Here is a 22702-nt window from a genome sequence, read left to right on the forward strand (position 1 = left end):
TTATCAAAAATATGTAGCAAAATACACATTGGCCTAACTTGATGAAGAAATTAGATTTTGTTTGGTTACAGCATTGCACAACCGCGCAATTGTCAGTTAAAACAACACAGTACCGTATCCCAAAAAATGCCCTGGTCGTGAAGGGGGTAAAACATTCTGGGGCAGGGGTGGTTAAAGTACTGTAGCGCCTGGTTACTTTTAGTACCCGTGCTGTTTAAATTTAGAGGGTGATCAGAGTGTAGTTAAACTCTGATCCAAATTGTTATGTGCAAAGTATGTACAAAGTAGGGTCTCTGGGCCAGATTCTCAAAAGAGATACGCCGGCGTATCGCCTGATAGGCCGTCGTATCTCTGAGTCCGCCCGTCGTATCTATGCGCCTGATTCATAGAATGGTGTCGCCAACGTCGTTTTCCCAATCGAGTATGCAAATTAGCAAAATACGCGAATTCCCGAACGTACGCCCGACCGACGCAGTGAAGTTACGACGTTTACGTAAGATTTGCGACGCGTAAAGTTGCCCCTGGGTATATGAGGCGAAGTCAATGTTAAGTATGGCAGTCGTTCCCGAAATTTGAAAACTTACGTTGTTTGCGTAAGTCGTCCGTGAATGGCGCTGGACGCCATTTACATTAACGTTGAAACCAATGACGTCCTTGTGATGTCATTTAGCGCAATGCACGTCTGGAAATTTTAGGGACGGCGCATGCGCAGTACGTTCGGCGCGGGAACGCGCCTAATTTAAATGATCCACGCCCCCTAGCCGGATCATTTGAATTAGGCGGGCTTGCGCCGGAGGATTTATGTTACGCCGCCGCAACTTTACAGGCAAGTGCTTTGTGAATCAAGCACTTGCCCGTAAAATTTGCGGTGGCGTAGCGTAAATGAGATACGTTACGCCGCCGCAAAGATGCGGCGATCTACCAGAATCTGGCCCTCTGTCTCAGCTTGGCTGTGCTGTGGGCTCATTCTGTTGTGCTGAGGTGTTCTTCCAACCCCTGTGCAGTAGATGGCAGCAGTGGAGTCAAGGTTTGGATGCTCTTCCCCAGCAGCCAATCAGGAGGATTTGGCCTCGCTGTGCATGCTGGGGGAGGGTATTTATGGGGCAGACGCCATGAGTTCTGGGTTCTCCTTCGTCCAGTGTGGCACCCACCTTTAGAGGTGGCCACATCAGGCCGCTCCGGCGTTAAGGCCTACCTGGCCGGGGTGTGCGTGCCACGCAGTGTTCCTGGTTCCCGGGACCATGTTGGCCCGGAGCATCTGAGCAGCGACGGGGACCCAGTAAGCGACTGGGTTCCCAAGCGGTATTGCTGTTCGGTGGGGAGTCCGTCTGAGAAGCGCCATTGAGAGGCTGGCGATCCAAAAGGGCCTCGACAAACCACCAGGGATCAAGTTAGCCAGACACTGAAGGCTCATCACCTGTCAGTCAGTACCTGGGTGACAAATAAGAAGGAGATCCAGGCGTAATTCACCTAAGAGGAGTTACCTCCGTAACTGCAAGTCAGAGAGGGCCTGTGGCAGAGGTGTCTCCCTGACGTTCACCAAGGAGGGTCTGTGGCAGAGACTTTTCCTCAAGTTCAAGTTCACCAAGGAGGGTCTGTGGCAGAGACTTTATCCTACAAAGGTTTGAGTGATACTCCAGCTGCCAGGTCAGTGAGAGAGGCCTGTCCGGGTACACTGAACCCACTCAAGCAGGAGTGGCACAGAGAAGTGTTACGTTTGGGAGCAGGACTGTTTCCCTATCATTACGCCTAAATTTGCTATTCTCCTTTCTTCCTTCAAGATTTATTGTTTTTTCCCGGCTGGGTAAAAAAGAACACAGCAAAGAGCACCTGTTGCGGACATTCCTTTACTTCTACTAAATGCACCCCTAGGAATTCGGAAGAACCACGAGGTAAATGTGCCACCCAAAACAACCTTCAGCTCCTCCGGGGGTATTGCTACAGTACTAAATGATGAAAAAATAGGAACACCAAATGCCAAAAACAGCCAAAGGAATTATAAAGGAAAGGTGGACAGGTAGAGTAAATTAAGGTATTTTACAGTTAACATAAGACAATCAGTGGATAAATACAAAATACATTTATTTTAAAAACCTGAAAAGATTTCTGCAGCTATCTATAGTATAAGAAAATAGTAACAGTGTTTTTTTTTTTTGGTAATCACTGTAACAAGTTTTTTTCATTATTAACCATTGGTATTGTCATCTGCCTGCCTCTCATTAAACACATATAAAAAAAGTAGTCTGCTCACCATAGTAATGGGCCATTAGGCACATGTGGGTGTAGAGCCTATCAGCATATCAGCAACATAACCTGGAGGTGTCAGAGCTTTGTCTCTAATGCCGCGTACAGACGATCGGACATTCCGACAACAAAACCATGGATTTTTTTCGGACGGATGTTAGCTCAAACTTGTCTAGCATACACACGGTCACACAAATGTTGTCTGAAATTTTGAACGTCAAGAACGCCATCACGTACAAGACGTACGACGAGACAAGAAAAATTAAGTTTAATAGCCAGTGCGGCTCTTCTTCTTGATTCCGAGCATGCGTGGAATTTTGTGCGTTGGAAACAAACGGAAAATTTGAGAACCAGCTCTCAAACATTTGTTGTCGGAAATTCCGACAGAAAATGTCCTATGGAGCATACACACGGTCGGATTTTCCGACAACAAGCTTGCATCGAACATTTGTTGTCGGATATTCTGACCATGTGTACGCGGCATTAGAATGAAGACAAGAAGATTTGATATATGTAGGTAACTTAGGACAGTTAAAGTATTGGTATCTAAAAGAAAAATCCGCCCTCACTATGAATACCACCACTGCGCCAAAGAAAAATGTAAAAATCATATGATGATGAGCTGCCACTTTAAATAAAACAGAGTGTGAGCAATATCTTAACCTTTCTTAGTGACGTAGTGACTAAAACAAAAGGAAAAATATAGTGCCACTATATTTTTCCGTTTGTTTTGGTCACTAGGTCACTAAGAAAGGTTAAGATATTGCTCACAACTTAAAGACAGTGCAGAATCTCTTTAAAGCGTAATTAAATCCAACAGCAAACATTACTCTATTGTGGCTTACCAATTCTTAGGCCTTGTACACACGACCGAACATGTTCGCGGAAACTGGTCCGTCCGACCATGTGTAGGGCCTACCGGACAGTTTTCCGGTCTAGCGGACAGGTTTCCAGCGGGTAAAAGTTTCTTAGCATGCTAAGAAACTTGTCCGCTGGAAGCCTGTCCGTCGGACATGTTCGATGGTTAGTACAACTCATCGGAAATGTCCGCTGGCCCAAAATTCCGTGCATGGGTCGAATTGATTTGACCCATGCGTAGAAGCATTGACCTTCCGTGTCAGAGAACGTCGTTGTCGTCTACGTCACCACGTTCTCTGTCCGCAGGGATTTTGGTCTGATGGTGTGTACACACATCAGACCAAAACCTCCCAGCAGACATGTCCGATGAAAATGGTGCGTCTGCTCGTCTGTACAAGGCCTTACATGTGATGGCTGCAATAGTTTTCTTTTTAAGGCTTTCTTTCTTAAATTTTTATCTGGTGATCTGGCCAGTTCGGCTCTTGTTTTTTTTTTTAAATAGCAAGCTCTCTTTTAGATTTAGCAGGGATAGGAAAAACCATTCAACACTGGCAGAGGTTCTGACAATGATCAGCTTTTATTCATTTATGTCACAGGTGTCAAACACAAGGCCCGCGGGCTGAATCCGGCCCTCCAGGCCATTTCATGTGGCCCTCGCCCTCCTCTGGTCCTCCTCAAGACCGTTAGGCCTCGTACACACGATAGGTTAAACAGAGGACAAGGGTCTGATGGACCGATTTCATCGGTCAAGACCGATCATGTGTGGGCCCCATAGGTTATTTAACCATTGGTTAAAAAAAAGCCAACTTGCTTTAAATTTAACCGATGGATTCCTAACCGATAGGTCAAAACCGATCGTTAGTAGGCACAACCATCGGTTAAAAAAGCAGGCATGCTCAGAATCAAGTCGACGCATACTTGGAAGCATTGAACTTCGTTTTTTTCAGCATGTCGTTGTGTTTTACGTCATCGCATTCTGACACGATAGTTTTTTTAACCAATGGTGTGTAGGCCCGACTGATCATCAGTCAACTTCATCGGTTAACCGATGAAAACGGTCCATCAGACCATTCTCATCGGATGGACTGATCAAGTGTACGCGGCTTTACTTTGCTTTTAAGCAATGCATCCAGCTTCTTTCCAGCAGCAGCATAAGGAAAGGGGGTGCTCTGTGATGTAAGGGAGAGTGGGAGGACTCAACTTCTGATGGTGGGGTGGCTCTTAACATCTAATGTAAAGGGGAGGGATGTGCTGGACACCTAATCTTACAGATACAACCAGCCCCTTTGAGGGCAATCATAATGCTAATGCGACCCTCCATAATATTGAGTTTGACACCCCTGATGTATGTAATACCATTATCCCAAAGGGAAAAGGTTTGCTGTAACTGCTTATAAAGTGTTAGCTGGAGTTTAACTTCAATGTGTTAGTGTATCTAAATCTGCTAGTCCATCTAACACCTCCCAACTGACAATGCTGCTGTCCAAAGGTGCCCCATGTGCTCCTGCATCCAGAGTGGAGGCACTTTAATACAGGGGGGGGGGGGGGTGTTACTGGCCAGATTATCAGGAAAAACAGAGAGGGGGAAAAAAGCCTAAAATGGTTTTAGGTTTAATATCGCTTTAAGCTACGTGAAAATTTGCAGAAACGATCTGCTTCTTTAGTAGAGAAGTCAATGGCAGCCTACATAATCTCTCTAGAGGTTTACTTAAAGCGGAAGTAAACCCATCGATCTTACAGTTTCAAAAAGCAGTTACATTTCCGGCATGCCGGGAATGTTAACTGTCACATTGGTTGTGCTCTCAACCAAACTGTCAAACCATCCAATGGCTGGTGCCATAACTGATCACATGTGCAGCATCATGATAGTTGAAGATTAAACAGAGGCCAAGATGGCAGCTTCCTTGCCTGAAAATGATAGGTGGGTTTACTTCAGGGGTCAAGTCCTGGGGAAAAAAGTGTGGGAACTCCCACCCAAGATCCACTCCCCCACCAAAAAAAAAAATGATACGCTCATATGCATATATATTTCACAGAAAATAAAGTGCAACATTTATTGTAAAGTGCCAGTTTACAAAAACAAAATAAGTTAACATGTCAAACAGAATAATCACTACAATGGGTGATGATCTTTCCCTCGCAGGGAATTTCTAACACAAATACTGTAGTGTATAACAAAAACAAAACTGAACACACAGCCCATTAGAAAATACCCCACAAACTGGAATAACGTTGTCCTTGTCGTGCAAGATTATCAACCTTACGGGATCTAGTATCATCTGCGCTGCGATGTGTGGTCAGCCATTTTGTGACATATGGTAAAGGATCCCATAAATGCACAGGGGGGCCAATGAGACTGATAAACATAAGAGAAGACATGCGTTCAATGCCAAGCCCACTCCTAATGGGTGACATCACCAAATTCATTGTGCTGAAGCCCCTTTCACAATCACCGGATGTCACTGGAAGACTGTTAACTGCTGTCACCACTGGTTTCAGCTTTTCAGGAATCTCTTCACCACCATTGTCAATGTAGTCTCTGAAACCTTCACAGATGGACTGATAGCTGAGACGGAATCTTTTGCACAGCTGCTCCAGCTTCACTTCACCTTCAAACCACGGACTGTCCACATTGATTGGCCAGCGTTGTGAATTCAGGATGTCAATTTCAGAGACAAGACTTTCAAATTCACCTGACTGTGATGAAGCTGCAGGTCTGTTGCTCGCAGTTAAAGCAAAGAGTCTGGAGCGCAAATTATCCACCAAACATTGGTAAAATTGAGGTAGATTTATCTTCACTTGGCCTCTTGAACTCTCTCGATTCATGGTCACACCTTTGAAATTCCCTTTCTCCAGCGATTCCATGACTTCTTTCAGATGTTTGCCAGGCATGTCTTTCATTTTCTCAACTGCACGAATTGAGCGATTTATCAGCTGATAGGCTCGTGGAAGTGTGATGTCATCTCTTTGTAGAGCTTCAGATAGCAGTCCTATTTCCTGAACAGCATCCGCAACCCCTGCAAGGTTTAACAAATAATCTTCTGATGTAAGGACCTTGTTAAGGCCACTAAATAGAGATTTCTGTTGACTGTTATGAGCTGAGCTTAAGCTTGCTTTCAAGAAATGACTATGTAGTGCAGGATATGACTCCCAAACTGCTCGTATAGCTCTCTGGCTTGAAGCAACCCATCTAACTGAAAAAACTTTTCCAATTTTAAGAATTTGTACTTCTAACTCTTTTGCACATTCGGAGAGCTCTGCCAGATTTTTTGGTGACTTATGATACACAGCATACAACTTCTCAAAAAAAGATGTTAGATGATGAAGACCAGGAATAGAATCAATTGTATCAGAAATGGACAATTCGAGCCTATGACACAAGCAGTGCCATTTCACAAGCTCTGGATATTTTTGACTGAGTCGTTCCAGAACACCTGACTTTCTTCCAAGCATTACACTTGCACCATCACTGCAAGCCCCAATCCAGTTTTTGGCAAGAAAGTCATTACTGAATCCAAATTTAGAAAGAGAAGCTAGAAGAGTGGCTTCAATAGACTGTGCATCTGCTTTAGGCAAATCAAGCAAATCGAGAAAGAAAGTAACTGGGTCTTTTCCGTTAACAGAGGCACGGATATAAACGATTAACACTGAATGGGTAGAAACTGTTGTAGACTCATCAATATAAACAGAAATTTTTGAAGCCTGCTCAACAATTGCTTTGCAAAGCTTTTTCCTCATTTCACTAGCAATGCAATCTATTATTTGTGCTGCTGTGTACTCGCTATGGAGAATACATCCTAAGTCAGCTCCATTTGTAACTTGCAAGCTGATAAGATCTGGGAAGTCTGTGAAAGGGCGATTTTTTTTCGCACAAAAATAGGCAGTGCGAAAGACTTTAGTGGTGGACACAAACTTATGCTTCTGCTGTTCTGTAATATTGGATTGCAGTATCTCCTTTCTGGATACTGCTTGGATATTTCCTGCCTTTACATGTGCTTCTGAAATCCTATGTATGTGGATTTTTTTACGCAGGGATGTCAACATATCTTTTTTTGTTTTGCCATATGGAGTAATTGTACCAGTGCTCCATTCTTTTGAAATGCATACACCCTGTGAAACAGACACTCCAAGATGTTTAACCTCACGACACACTTTGCACCCTAAAAGACCATTTTCTACAAACAGCCAAGGGAAATTTTTTTTTTTTTCTAGCCACTGATTCTGGTCCCAACATTCTGGAAGAATAATGATATCACCGACATCGGCAGCAGTATCTTCAGCCACATCGGTAATAAAGTCAACAACCGATTCACTGACTGGTGTAGTTTCTGCAGCGGACACCGCCTGCTGAAGCAAAGGCTCAGCCTGAGTTGAGCAACTTGCAGAATCAGCATGAGATTTCTTACTGGATGCCTTTGTGAAGAAATCTGTAATGCTGCTTTTTCGTTTGCTCATTTCTGTAATGATAAAAACAAAAAGAAAATGGTGTAAAAAATTTCCTGGGGAAAAAAAATCTGATAAAGTGACCTATTTAGGGAAGGAATTCCACATCCGTTCTGTCATTACCTCCTATTGTGAAGAACTCTTTCCTCTGTTGTCTCTAGTGGCAGTAGTGGGGGTGGTCCGGTGACTGTAAGGTGTAGGGTAAAGCACAAATAAGCACGAATGTATGAAATAAAATATATCATTATTCAAAAAATTATAACAAAAAAAAAAAACAATGCCCAATCTGTCTTGTGATCTCCTACTCTGTCCACTTTCAGGCGATCCCTGAAAACTCATCTCTTCAGGGAGGCCTATCCTGCCTTCAGCCAATCAAATCTTATCAGTTCATCTCTCAAAGACACTAACTTTGTTTGACCAGCCCCTCCCTCTTAGATTGTAAGCTCCAAGGAGCAGGGCCCTTCTAATCCTCTTGTTTTTTAATTGTACTGTTGGTGTATTGTCTCCCTTTATATTGCAAAGCGCTGCACAAACTGTTGGCGCTATATAAATCCTGAATAATAATAATAAACAAAGGTAGTGGTATTAGGGTTATTCGATTTTTTTTTCACTAGCCCCCCACCCCCTCCATCCACCCTTCCCCCCCTTCTCCAACCACCACCCAGCCCCCTTACCCTCATCAAACAAGTAATAGCTCCCCTTATATATTTACTTACAGTTCTGAAGACTTGCTCAACTTGAGTTGAAGACTTCGCTCATACTTGACTCAACGATGAGTGCTGTGCTGGGCTCAGGGTGCTGGCTGGCGTCAGGGTGCTGGCCTGGCTGGCCTCAGGGTGCTGGTCTGGCTGGTCTCAGAGTGCTGGCGTCAGGGTGCTGGCCTGGCTGGCCTCAGGGTGCTGGTCTGGCTGGTCTCAGGGTGCTGGCCTGGCTGGCCTCAGGGTGCTGGTCTGGCTGGTCTCAGAGTGCTGGCTGGCTGGCGTCAGGGTGCTGGCCTGGCTGGCCTCAGGGTGCTGGTCTGGCTGGCCTCAGGGTGCTGGTCTGGCTGGCGTCAGGGTGCTGGCCTGGCTGGCGTCAGGGTGCTGGCCTGGCTGGCCTCAGGGTGCTGGTCTGGCTGGTCTCAGGGTGCTGGCCATGCGGGCCTCAGGATGCTGGTCGTGCTGATCTCAGGGTGCTGGCTGGCCTCAGGGTGCTGGCTGGCGTCAGGGTGCTGGCCTGGCTGGCCTCAGGGTGCTGGTCTGGCTGGTCTCAGAGTGCTGGTCTGGCTGGTCTCAGAGTGCTGGCTGGCTGGCGTCAGGGTGCTGGCCTGGCTGGCCTCAGGGTGCTGGTCTGGCTGGTCTCAGGGTGCTGGCCATGCGGGCCTCAGGATGCTGGTCGTGCTGATCTCAGGGTGCTGGCTGGCCTCAGGGTGCTGGCCTCAGGGTGCTGGCTGGCTGGCGTCAGGGTGCTGGCTGGCTGGCGTCAGGGTGCTGGCCATGCGGGCCTCAGGATGCTGGTCGTGCTGATCTCAGGGTGCTGGCTGGCCTCAGGGTGCTGGCTGGCTGGTGTCAGGGTGCTGGCCGTGCGGGCCTCAGGATGCTGGCCGTGCTGATCTCAGGGTGCTGGCTGGCCTCAGGGTGCTGGCCGTGCTGGCCTCAGGGTGCTGGCTGGCTGGTCTCAGGGTACTGGCCTGGCTGGCTGGTCTCAGGGTACTGGCCTGGCTGGCTGGTCTCAGGGTACTGGCCTGGCTGGCTGGTCTCAGGGTACTGGCCTGGCTGGCTGGTCTCAGGGTACTGGCCTGGCTGGCTGGTCTCAGGGTACTGGCCTGGCTGGCTGGTCTCAGGGTGCTGGCCTGGCTGGTCTCATGTTACTGGCCTGGCTGGCTGGTCTCAGGGTACTGGCCTGGCTGGCTGGTCTCAGGGTACTGGCCTGGCTGGCTGGTCTCAGGGTGCTGGCCTGGCTGGCTGGTCTCAGGGTACTGGCCTGGCTGGTCTCAGGATGCTGGCCTGGCTGGCTGGTCTCAGGGTACTGGCCTGGCTGGTCTCAGGATGCTGGCCTGGCTGGGTTATCTCAGGGTACTGGCCTGGCTGGTCTCAGGATGCTGGCCTGGCTGGCTGGTCTCAGATCCACTCCCCCACCAAAAAAAAATAAAAAAAAAATGATACACTCATATGCATAATTACTAAACTGCATGTTTTTTTTTTTAGATTCACTGTACCTTAGTAAACATTTATGTTACTAGCCGCTTCCTGTATATGGATTCATCGGGTAGTGTGCATGTATTACGTCACTTCCTCGATGTCGCAATGTCTCCTGGGAGCTTTTGTCATTGTTCCCAGGAGTCATTGTGGAGGCCTGACTAAATCTTTCTAAATCCCGCGATAACTCGCGTCAGGTCTCCGCAATGTCTACTGGGAACAATGACAAAAGCTCCCAGGAGACATTGCAGTATCGCCACTTAGTGAAGGCTGGGTGGCTCGAGTGCTGCAAAGGGAACAGCGTTGCTAGTTTGAAAAAAGTGCAGGGACACCGTTCCCGCAGGACTCAAGCTGAATGGCAGTATTCCTCAATGGACAGAAAAATCGCACAACGCAAATGAAGACCGAACGTATGTGTGTTAAATGTACGGCAAATATATTAAAGGGGCTCATTCACAAATGGAGGAGACCAAGGGAGAAAAATATTGTTGTTTTTTGCAGACGCACGATCAGGGGCTCACTGAGGTCATGTGATCTGCGATTTCATGCAGAACTAATCCTGTATAACAATAATAATAATACTTTACTGGAAAAAATGAATAGATTTAATTTTAAAAATTGAATCTTAGACATACCCGGAAAAAATAAAAATAAAATATATATATATATAAAATATATCCTTATATAAACGTTCTTTAATACATTAATAAACACCCTGCAGAGGTTGTACAAGAAAGATGTGGAGAGTTTGGTGTAGTTCAGTGTGTTCTATGTGTACACTGACAGAGGGGGGAGGGGAGGAGAGTAGTAGGTGGGAGGGGAGGGGGGTCTCCTCTTTATCTATAGACCTCCTTCCCCAAATCCTGAACTTGGTGGGCGGGGAGACCCTCCACAGGGCTCGTCCCTGCCCATAAATCCCCGGGATCGCCTAGGTTATGTGACTAGAGATCGCATGCTGCTGCCCTTGTTTAATCGCTGGATTGGCAGTAAAGAAATCGCACAGCGACCGGACCGGAGAGAGAGAGCGCAGACTGTACCGGTGGGGGGGGGGGGGTTGAGCAGTGTGTACATGGAGGAGGTCCTCCTCCATGTACACACTGCTCACCTCTCCCCCCGGTAGTCTGCGCTCTCTCTCTCCGGTCCGGTCGCTGTGCGATTTCTTTACTGCCAATCCAGCGATTAAACAAAGGCAGCAGCATGCGATCCATCATATAAAAATAAGTTACTTTGCTGCGCTAGGGCACGGTTGTTTTACATAAGGCGACTTAGGTCACTTGCACAAGGTCCAACTTTTTAAAGCCACATAAAAAGGCAATGTAGCCTACATAATAATCGCACAGCGACCGGACCGGAGAGAGAGAGCGCAGACTGTACCGGGGGGGGGGGGGGGTGAGCAGTATGTACATGGAGGAGGTCCTCCTCCATGTACACACTGCTCACCTCTCCCCCCGGTAGTCTGCGCTCTCTCTCTCCGGTCCGATCGCTGTGCGATTATTATGTAGGCTACATTGCCTTTTTATGTGGCTTTAAAAAGTTGGACCTTGTGCAAGTGACCTAAGTCGCCTTATGTAAAACAACCGTGCCCTAGCGCAGCAAAGTAACTTATTTTTATATGATGGATCAAAAACAAAATATACAATAAAGGAGACACAAATTTACCTCAGGTCACCATTTAAATTTGTGTCTCCTTTATTGTATATTTTGATCCATCATCTAAAAATAAGTTACTTTGCTGTGCTAGGGCAGTGGGCACGGTTGTTTTATATAGGGCGACTTAGTTCACTTGCACAAAGTCAAACTACACAGACTGTCAATGAGTGCAGTGTGTAGTGTACTGTGTAGGGCGCCTTACTTCCTCAATGCCGCCCAGCCTTCATTAAGCGGCGATGTCGCAATGTCTCCTGGGAACTTTTTTTATTGTTCCCAGGAGTCATTGCGGAGGCCTGCCGCGAGTTATCGCGAGATTTAGAAATCCCGCGATAACTCGCGGCAGTTCCCCGCAATGTCTCCCAGGACTCGGGAGACATTGCAGCATCGCCATCGTTAGTGAAGGCTGGGCGGCTCGAGTCCTGCAACGGGAACGGCGTTCCTCCTTTGGAAAAAGTGGAGGGACGCAGTTCCCACGCGTTCCCGCAGGACTCGAGCCCTGGTTTACTTACACTTTAAAAACCCTATAAAATAAAAACATGTATTAATAACTGCAGAGTATCTAAAATGTAATTTAGAGCTTTTTGGATATCAGTTAAAACAATGTCCTATATCCCAAATGTTATGCCGCGTACACACGACCGTTTTTCACGAAGAGAAAAACGACCATGTGAAAAACGACGCGAAAAATGCTCTGGAGCCTACACACGGTCATGTGTACGTGGCATTAGATCCCGTTCTTGATTAAAACTTTCAAGGTTTTGGTAACAAAGGAAAGGATATGTTGTGAAGCATCTTCTAATGGGTGACATCCTTCACCTCTAAAAGCTGGACAGTACACCACCTATTTAAATTAACCAAGGAAAATAAATTAACCAAGGGAGAAAAGAACTCATTGCAGCTCAATAGCAGACAGTAAGGTAGAATTGATTGAAAAATCTTGTGAACATAGATCACACTCTTCCAATAATAGGTTCTCCTTACAACGTAATCAAAGTGCATTGTGTCCCTATAATATAACCTGAGAAAAACTATACTTAGAGAACATATCTTGGAATCTTTAAAAAATAATAGCAGCAGAGTGCATAATGACAGAGGAAATCCAGGCGTCTATGTGCAAAAAGTAATAAAGACTTTTATTAATTATGGTGAAGGTGGGGGAACTAAGACGTGATTTGGAAATGGATACATCTGTCCATTTGAGGAGTGGAACAGGAGCCTTGTGAGGGCTAAATTTGAGGGACAGGGGTGACAACTGATTATTGGAAGGCAAATTAGGACTATTTCCAGGATGAGAGAAGGGTGGTGATGTGGGTGAGTATAATGACGGTGGCCAACACTAGGTCGCTGGAGGTGTGCATGTAGAACATTCATGACTTCCACTAAATTGTAAAAATACATATAATATAGGACTATCCTAGTACTAGATACTTATAAATATTACATTTTATTCTATCACTCTTATAACAAAATTAAATGCAGCTTGCTGAAAAAGTGTGCAAAAACACCTTTAACCATCTAAGACCCGGACCATTATGAAGGTAAAACCCCTGGTCCCTTTTTGTGATTCCGAACTGCGTTGTTTTAACTGACAATTGTGCGGTCGTGCGACGTGGCTCCCAAACAAAATTGGTGTCCTTTTTTCCCACAAATAGAGCTTTCTTTTGGTGGTATTTGATAATCTATGCATTTTTTTTTGCGCTATAAACAACTAAAGAGCGACAATTTTGAAAAAAAATCAATATTTTTTTACTTTTTGCTATAATAAATGGCCCCAAAAAATATATATAAAAAAGTTTTTTCCTCAGTTTAGGCCGATACATATTCTTCTACATATTTTTGGTAAAAAAAATCGCAATAGGCGTTTAATGATTTGTTTGCGCAAAAGTTATAGCGTTTACAAAATAGGGGATCGTTTTATGGCATTTTTATTAATATTTTTTTTTACTAGTAATGGCGGCGATCAGCGATTTTTTTACGTGACCGAGACATATCGGACACTTTTGACACATTTTTGGGACCATTGTCATTTTCACAGCCAAAGGGGTATTAAAATGCACGGATTACGGTGAAAATGACAATGGCAGTAAAGGGGTTAACCACTAGGGGGTGCTAAGGGGTTAAGTGTGCCCTGAGGGAGTGATTCTTACTGTAGGGGGGCGTGGCTGTATGTGTGACGTCACTGATCGTCGTTCCCTATAACAGGAAACAGACGATCAGTGACACTGCCATAGAGAAGAACGGGGAAGGTGTTTTTACACACACCTCTCCCCGTTCTTCAGCTCCTGTGACCCGATAGCGGGACACTGGCGGCGATCGGGTCCACGGGTCCCGCAGGTGCGGTCAAGGAGCTTCGGACCCATGGCTGGGCTCTTAAAGGCGATGTACAGGTACGTGCCTGTGCCCAGCCATGCCATTCTGCCAACATATATCGGTGTTAGGCGGTCCCTAAGTGGTTAAAGGCCCAAGTACACTGCTGCTGTTAAACGGACGTTCAGAGGCAGTTGGACACTTTCGATGTTATCTTATGTGACCATGTAAACAGCTTTGTTTACAGTCATTTTAGTGTTTAGCCGCATTTTCGTTTATAGGCGTTTTTTGTTTTTTGCCCATAAATATATATATATATTTCAGAAACACCTCTAAATGCAAACACGGCAAAACGAGGCAAAACGCAGCTAAATGCGGCATGTAAACGCGGCAAAACTGACGTTTTAAACATAGGTTACTATCTGTCAAGTTTAATCATTTAGGAGCAGTTGTAAAAACGTCCCATGTACATGGAGTCTTAAAGAGATTGAAAACCCAACCACACGTTTTGCACCTACAGGTAAGCCTAGATTAAGGCTTATCTGTAGGTGCAAGAAATATCTCCTAAACCTGCACGGTTTAGGAGATATTTACTTTAGACAACGGCACAGGCGCACTGAAAGTGCAGTTTTTCCTAATGGCATAACCAGGATTAATGCTGTATTCCCGCGCATGCGCGGGAGTGACGTCATCGCCGCTCCGGCCAATCACAGCGTGGAAGAGGATGCGACGGGACATGGTGGCGGAGGGGGATGAGGAGGACTTCGGGGGCTGCGATCTCAGGTAAGTGCCACATAATGAGCTAGTTCCAACAAAAAAACAGATGCTGATGGAAGCGGATGTAAATGAACGATAGATGATAGATGATCATCCATTTACATCTGTTTTTCCATAGAAATGCATTGATGTCCATTTTTAATCCATAAACGGATGGATGGAAAGTAGATCAACGGAACGCCTGTGTGAATATATAATCCACAGCTGTGAAAACACACTTCCAGAATCAGTGCATCCTGTGTTCTTCAAGACCATAAAAACACCACTGTGTAACAATCGTACCTGGCGAGTACTAGAATAATTCATCAGAGTATAATCATGTCCTAAATGACTTGTCCTTTTCGAAGCAGGTCTTTTAAATATGTTTCTTCACTTATTACTCCTCAATGGTCAATATTCTCCAAATCAAGAAAAAATAAAACTGATATACCATTTAAAACATTTATTAACCACTTCCCGGCTAGTGACGTACCCATATGTCACTGGACTTTCAGTAGTTATATAGGGATGATGCCTGCTGCTGAAGGCATCACAATAGTACAGCTTTTTAGAGCTGGCGATCGTCTCTCTTGTAAAAGTAGTCCTTGTGGCTAACTAGCTGCTGGAATGCTTTTACGAGCAGTGGGAAGGGATGTCCCTCTGCTCCCCTTTGCCTTCCACAGCTCTCTCAGGCTCTCCCATCCCACCAGCCAGACAGTCAAACAAAGCCGGGATTGGCTTTGATCAGCTCTCCGTTATAGTAACCCGGAAGCGAAGACATGACATCACTTCCGGTTTACCTGGATGTCAACTGCGCAATTTTTAAAAAGATCAAAAGCATTCAAAAACACAGTATAGGAGGGATATGGGGTCTTGTAGACTCCAGGGGGTAGATCCACGTACATCGGCGCATTAATCCGCCAGGCGTAGCGTATCTAAGATACACTACACCGCCGTAACTTATCTTTTTTTTTTTCGAATCCTCAAAGAATTTGCGCCGTAAGTTACGGCGGCGTAGTGTATCTTTGGCGGCGTAATGGCGCGGCATTCAAATCTCTGTGATGGGGGCGTGTTTTATGTAAATACGTCGTGACCCGACGTAAACAACGTTTTTTTGAGCGGCGCATGCGCCGTCCGTGGGGGTATCCTAGTGCGCATGCTCGAAATGAAACCGGAACAAGCCAATGCTTACGATGAGTGAGGTCATTCTACGCAAATCCCTATTCGCGAACGACTTACGCAAACGACTTAAAAAAATCAAAATGCGAGGCGGGAACGACGGCCATACTTACATTGAGTACGCCTCATAATAGCAGGTTTAACTAAACGCCGGAAAAAGCCAAACGCAAACGACGTAAAAAAATGCGCTGGCCGGACGTACGTTCGTGGATCGCCGTAACTAGCTTATTTGCATACTCGACGCGGAATTCGACGGAAACGCCACCTAGCGGCCGCCGAAAAATTGCACCGACGATCCGACTGCGTACGAAGACGTACGCCTGTCGGATCCATCCGAGATGCCGTCATATCTTGTTTTGTAGATACAAAACAAAGATACGACGCGCAAAATTTGAAATTACACGGCGTATCAAGAGATACGCCGGCGTAACTCTTTCGTGGATCTGGCCCCAGATCTCTCTATAAAGAGTACCTGTCACATGGCTATTGCTGTCACTATGATGTTTACATTCCTTGTGACAGCAATACAATTAATAAACTGTTAAAGCAACTGTGTAAATGTAATTAAAATAAAGTTTAAAGATGCAAGGGATCTGCAGTGGCTCAACGCGATTGCCACTGCGCTGACAAGCCATTCACCTCTGCAGCTAGGGGTTCGGATCCCGGTCTCGGCTTAATGTGAATTGAGTTTGGTGGTCTCAGCCCGGCTCCAGGTGGGTGTGCTATGCGAGGTGAGCCTGCGCTTAGTACGCCCACCCCCCTCCCACAAAAACCACCACACTTACACGCACTCGAAATTGGGTTAACATGCATGCACTTTGTCCACGCGGTCTCTAAAAAAGAGAGGGGAAGGACTAACGGGGCTGGTTGAGCGGGCTAGATCCTCTCACTCCCTTATAGAGAGTCCCTCTTCCCCGTTGGTCTTCAAAGCGGAGCAGGTAGGGCGGGCTGTGTGGGAGGACCCCCTCACACACCCACCATTGCCACCCGGGGCATGGAGAAAGGTGGCAGATTGCCTCTGGGGGAGGCCTGCCTACTCCCAACTCCTGCAGTCCGGCTCCTCTCTTAAGTACACGCACAAAATACACTTAAAAAAAAAAAAGTTTAAAGTGCCCTGTGCGCGTGCGCAAAGGCTAACACATGCGTTTGTCCCGCATGTACACAAACAGCGATGCTCCCACACATGCAAGGCATCACCATGAACATAAGATCATGGGCAGTATTTCTAGCACCAGAGCCCCTCTGTAAATCTAAAGTTCTAACCTGTAAAGGCTTTTTAAAGCCCTGCCTATGGATGATAACATTTATTCCAGTTGTCGCACAGGCATGGGCAATTTTAAAGCGTGACATGTTCTAAATATCTATTAACTTGGCATAACATCATCTTTTATAATTTATTAAAAAATGGGTTATATGTAGTGTTTTTTTTTTTTGCATTAGAATTCAAGTGTGTTTTTTACAAAAAAAATGAATTTGAAACATGACATAAAAAATTGCAAAGCCCACCAATTTATTCTCTGTGGCCTCTGCTTTAAAAGAATATATAATGTTTGGGGGTTCTACGTAATTTTCGAGCAAAAAATACAGATTTTTATAAGTAAACAAAAAGTGCCAGAAAAGGCCAGGGCTGGAAGTGGAAAACAACCAAATTGTAATGACTGTGGCCATGGCTAATGGTTGGACACTACTGATTGTAAAAGCATGAGGTAAAGATACATACCCATTTTATGTTAAAACAGCACACCAGGTGGGTTTTTACAATTACTGACTTTTTCTGGCATATGCGTCGTTATACTTTTGCTTATAACACTACAGTCCTTTTTTTGGTTTGTGTTAATTGTAAATTTTATTATACATGTTATTTACATTTACTTTATCATCATATACTACACAAAAACATTGTTTTTAAATTCAATGCACACTTAAACAGCAGTGTATGCTTTGTAAGTCAGTGTAACCTTCAGCAGCAGAGATTTCATTTGCTGTGTATGTGAACATCTGCACACTTATGAACCTGCATAATTAACCACTTGCCGACCGCTGAACGCTGATTTATGTCGTCAGAATGGTGGGTCTTGCGAACTCGATGTTCACTGGCGGCCCGCGATCGTGACACAGAGCAGCAGAACACGGAGATTAAAACAAGGCATTTCTCTGTTCTGCCTAGCAACATGACAGGGATCTACTGCTCCCTGTCATCAGGAGCAGTGATCTCTGTCATGTTGTAGTGAGACCATCCCCCTACAGTTAGAACACATCCCTAGGACACACTTAACCCATTGATCGCCCCCTAGTGTTTAACCCATTCCCTGCCAGTGTCATTTATACAGTAATCAGTGGCTATTTGTAGCTCTAATCGCTGTATAAATTACAGTGGTCCCAAAATAGTGTCAAAAGTGTCCAATGTGTCTGCCATAAAGTCGCAGTCCCGATAAAAATTGCAGATCACCGCCATTACTAGTAAAAAAAAAAAATTATAATAAAAATGCCATAAATCTATCCCCTATTTTGTAGATGCTAGAACTTTTGTGCAAACCAATTAATATACACGTATTACTATTTTTTAACCAAAAATATGTAGAATACATATGTGCCTAAAGTGTGGAAGAAATTTGTTTGTTTGTTTTTTTGTATATTTTTGGTGGACATTTACTATAGCAAAATGTAAAAAATATAGCTTTTTTTTTCAAAATTGTGCTTTTTTTTTGTTTAAAAACGCAAAAAATAAAAACCGCAGAGGTGATCAAATACCACCAAAAGAAAGCTCTATTGCTGGAAAAAAAGGATGTCAATTTTGTTTGGATACAACATCGCACATTGTCAGCTAAAGGGGCACAGTACAGAATCGAAAAAAATGCTCTGGTAAGGAAGGGGGTAATTCTTTGCGGGGCTGAAGTGGTTAAGCTGAACTCCAGACACAAAAACATTCACAGAAATATATTTCTCCATCCGCAAGTATATATATATTCACTTTAAGTTTATCAAAGGTCTTTACAAAACCCAAATATTGACTTGTAAAAGTAATAGAGACAACATCACGATGCTGTTCATAGCCTATGCAGAGAACAGAGCTGTGGAAAGGGCCAAGAATGCTCGCCCACTACAGACTGCCTGTAGGGGGCGGATTCAAGACCAGTCACCCTGCACAAGCAGACAGAGTAGCAGTGACCGGTCTTTACATTAGCAGTGACCGGTCTTTACTATAGGAAGCCCCTGCACAAAAGTAAAGTTTCACATTGGACTACTGCACAGCTCTTGAAGAAATACAAAAAGCCAACAGACATTCAAGTAAGGGCTCTTTCACACAGAGCGCCCGTTCAGGTCCACCTGCCAATTTTTTAGGCGGACCAGAACGGGCGCTCCGTGCTCCTCTATGGAGCCGCGAATGTCAGCGGTGACATGCCCGCTGACATCCGACCCGCTCCGATCCGCCAAAGTATGACGGAGGAAAACCCTACTTTTCCATCCATCTGGCGGATCACATCGGGTGAACACGGACAGCTGGTCCGTGTTCATCCGATCCCCCCATAGGGGAGAGCAGAGAAATTACAGGGCGGTCCCTGCACTGTGTGCGGAGACCGCCCTGTCATCCGCCGGCTCAGCAGGGATCAACGGAGCGATCCCCGCTGAGCAAGCGGAGGTTCACGGGGCGGATCATTACTGATCCGCCCCGTGTGAAAGGGGCCTAAGAATAAGTAAGAATATTTAGACAATGTGTGTTTATCCCAGAGTTCAGCTTGAAGAATAAGATAGACTGATTGGAATTTCCAAGACTTTTTCTTAAAATGGAAATTCAGGCTAAACAAATATTGTATAATAAATGTATATGTTTCATTAACTATTGCACACAATCCCTGTTGTACATACAAGCTTATATTCTCAAGCATGCAGATAGCAACATCTTAGCAGTAACTGTTGCAAGAAAGAGACTTATAAGGCTTTTTGGAATTTCTGTTTTCAATCCATAAATAGTTAGTTACCTGGCACTGGAAATGCTATTTGTATTTCCCTGAATGCTGCAATTACCACTGACAAACTGTCATCAGTAACAAATAGGTGTTGCATTACAAGCAAAAGAAATCCATTTCTTTTCAGAAGTCTGATCTCCTTCTGCTTTAACAGGTACCCAAAACGCTGGAACATTTTTAATGATTGGAAAGTGTCTTGTGCTACAGTATAAAGACAAGCAGCACATACAAAGTCTACATGACCGAGCGGTGCAGGATAATTGTTGTATTGGCAGCTGCCCATGAATAAAAAGACAATAACAGTAAACACGTGCAGAGATGATTATAAAGAGAAAAGCACTTACTGTATCTGTACTGAATTTCATGGTGCATGCTTGACACATTTTGTGCACTACTTGTAAGTTTTATAGAGGAGGAACTTACTGTCTGTAAACAAACCAAATTCTCAATTGAATGGGTTTTTTCCTAGCAATGGCTAATTGCAAAACTCTAGATTAATTAGTGGGGTCAATGTTATTACTGAAAATGCTAATGACAAACAAGACAATAAAACAATGATGTTCTACATCTTATAGAAGCATATTTTCACAAGGATAAGGCCTCGTACACACAACCGAGAATCTCGTCGTAAAAGAAACGTAGTTTTCCTTCGATGAGGTTCTTGTCAGGCTTGTCAAGAATCTTGTCAAGCTTTCTTTGCGTACACACTGTCAAGACAAACGTGGTGACGTACAACACGTACAACGACACTATAAAGGGGAAGTTCAATTCCACCGGTGCCACCCTTGGGGCTGCTTTTGCTAATCTCATGTTACTGCGTGTTAAGTAAAAGTTTGGTAAGAGACGATTTGCGCTTTTCAGTCTGTTACAGCGTGACGAATGTGCTATCTTCATTACGAACGCTACTTTTACCGAAGGTGCGCTCCCGTCTCATACTTTATTCTGAGCATGCGTGGGTTTCTAAGCATACACACGAACGTGTTTCTCGTCGTAAACCAGCCCAACAGTTTTCATACACACGACCGTTTTTCTCGGCAAAAATGCTCTGCCAGCATTTTTCTTGATGGATTTTGCAGAGGAAAACGGTTGTGTGTACAAGGCTTTACATTTGATTAGGGTCTTTTTTAAAACTCATTTGCATTAAATCCAGGTAAAAGTGTCCCTCCTCACCCACCTCCCTTTCACCCATTAAAAAAACTTCTGAAGAACCTTTTTTACTCATATAAATTTGTGCCTCTTGCAGGTGAAACCAGTAAAACCAGTTGTGCCTTCACCAAATGGTTGATTCTTCATGACATCTCTACACTGTGCAGTGTTCCAGGGCCGCAGGGGACCCTGCCACTGTCCAGCAAAATAAGAAAGTACAGAAAGTATACACATTACCCAGGCAGTGAAATGGACAGCCAGCGACATGACTCCATCCTATTCTGCAGGGAAGAAGATAGAAGACTCAGGATCCAAGGCTTCATGTGACCATAGATTCAAGAAAGTAAAAGGAGCTATGCCTGTCTTAAATTGTTTTAGAAGTCAAACAGCAACAAACAAACAACTACAAATTGAATAAAAACAATAAAACTTTTATAAATAAAGCTAATTCCGACCGTCTTTTTGCCAAATCGCAAAAAGTGGCCCGGTCATTTGGCAGCCAAATGGTCCGTAGCTTAAGTGGTTAATTTGGGTACAGCGTTGCACGAACACGCAATTGTCAGTTAAAGCGATGCAGTGTCATATTGTAAAAAGTGCTCTGGTCAGGAAAGGGGTAAAATCTTAAGGGGCTGAAGCGGTTAAATAAATGAACCACAATGATTTCCAGATTTTGGTTTCTTTGCATTACTGTTGAGAGGACTGATCCAAAAAGGCAGAGTCTACTCAAAACTGTCTGTTATATTTTTACATTCCTTAACCACTTAACCCCCGGACCATATTGCTGGTCAAAGACCAGAGCACGTTTTGCGATTCGGCACTGCATCGCTTTAACTGACAATTGCGCGGTCGTGGGACGTGGCTCCCAAACTAAATTGGCCTCCTTTTTTCCCCACAAATAGAGATTTATTTTGGTGGTATTTGATCACCTCTGCGGTTTTTAGTTTTTGCGCTATAAACAAAAATAGAGCGACAATTTTGAAAAAAATGAATATTTTTTACTTTTTGCTATAATAAATATCCCCCAAAAATATATAAAAAAACTTTTTTTTCCCTCAGTTTAGACCACATGGGAAAATCGAGTTCCCAGGACACGCAGGCGCCATCAAGTGGCACGCAGCAGGCCTGCGGTTTTTATTTTTTGTGATATAAACAATAAAATAGCAAAAATTTAAAAAAAATTACATATTTTTGTACTTTTTTTTATAATAAATATCCCTAAAAATGTTTTTAACCTCCCTGGCGGTATGATTCTGTCTGGAATTATGTACCAAAAGCGGTACAATTATTTTGCAAATAAATTTGCATGCTGTAGGCCTGCAATTCTTAGGAATTACTCACTTAAATCTGACCAAACAAGAGTCTAGTAGGCATCCCGGGTATGAAATTTTTTTAAAAACTAAATTATCAATTATAATATAATAAATAATTATAAATAATTATAACAAATAATAATATAATTATAATACAAATTATTCAATAATGTAATCAACTCAAAATCACTGAAATTTGCTCAGTTGCAGAATTGTCGCTGTCATTACTACTATTTTTTTATGACGAATTTCCCCACAAATCGCTATCGCTCAATTCTGCAAGTGATTATAATTTATTATCGCTGTTTTCGACAGACCACTAGGGACAAGGGGTGTGTGTATTTTTTACATACAGTACTGTAATATATAAGATTACAGTATACTGTATGTAATGTGATTGTTTACTTTTTTTAAATTTGGCGCTGTTCTCCGCCCCCGTGCGTCATAACGTCACAGGGAATGGAGATCGGCGGCACACGGGCACTGTGTGAATCGAGCGAGCACCCGCTCGCTCACACAGCGGGGAGGCATCGCAGGATCCAGGGACAAGGTAAGTAACTTTGTCTGTGGATGCTGCGAGAAGGTAAGCCGCGCTGCTGCACGCTCTGCACATCTACCGCGAGCGTGACTCGGGGATACCGATCCTAGCATGGAAAAACCACCC

At 44.3% G+C, this 22702-nt stretch overlaps 1 protein-coding gene across 1 annotated transcript; it reads right to left on the bottom strand.

The window, feature by feature from the left end:
• Positions 1-5304: 5304 nt before the first annotated feature.
• LOC120930355 (E3 SUMO-protein ligase KIAA1586-like) lies at positions 5305-7557 on the bottom strand. The gene has a single exon (XM_040341553.1). It carries the CDS (start codon positions 7555-7557, stop codon positions 5305-5307), a length of 2253 nt encoding a protein of 750 aa, XP_040197487.1.
• Positions 7558-22702: the final 15145 nt, after the last annotated feature.

The sequence above is a fragment of the Rana temporaria genome, chromosome 3, assembly GCF_905171775.1.
Source record: "Rana temporaria chromosome 3, aRanTem1.1, whole genome shotgun sequence".
Lineage (NCBI taxonomy): Eukaryota > Metazoa > Chordata > Amphibia > Anura > Ranidae > Rana > Rana temporaria.

What these genes read in the sequence shown, in the direction of transcription:
- LOC120930355 (XM_040341553.1), bottom strand. Translation starts at nt 7,557, where the DNA reads ATGAGCAAACGAAAAAGCAGCATTACAGATTTCTTCACAAAGGCATCC.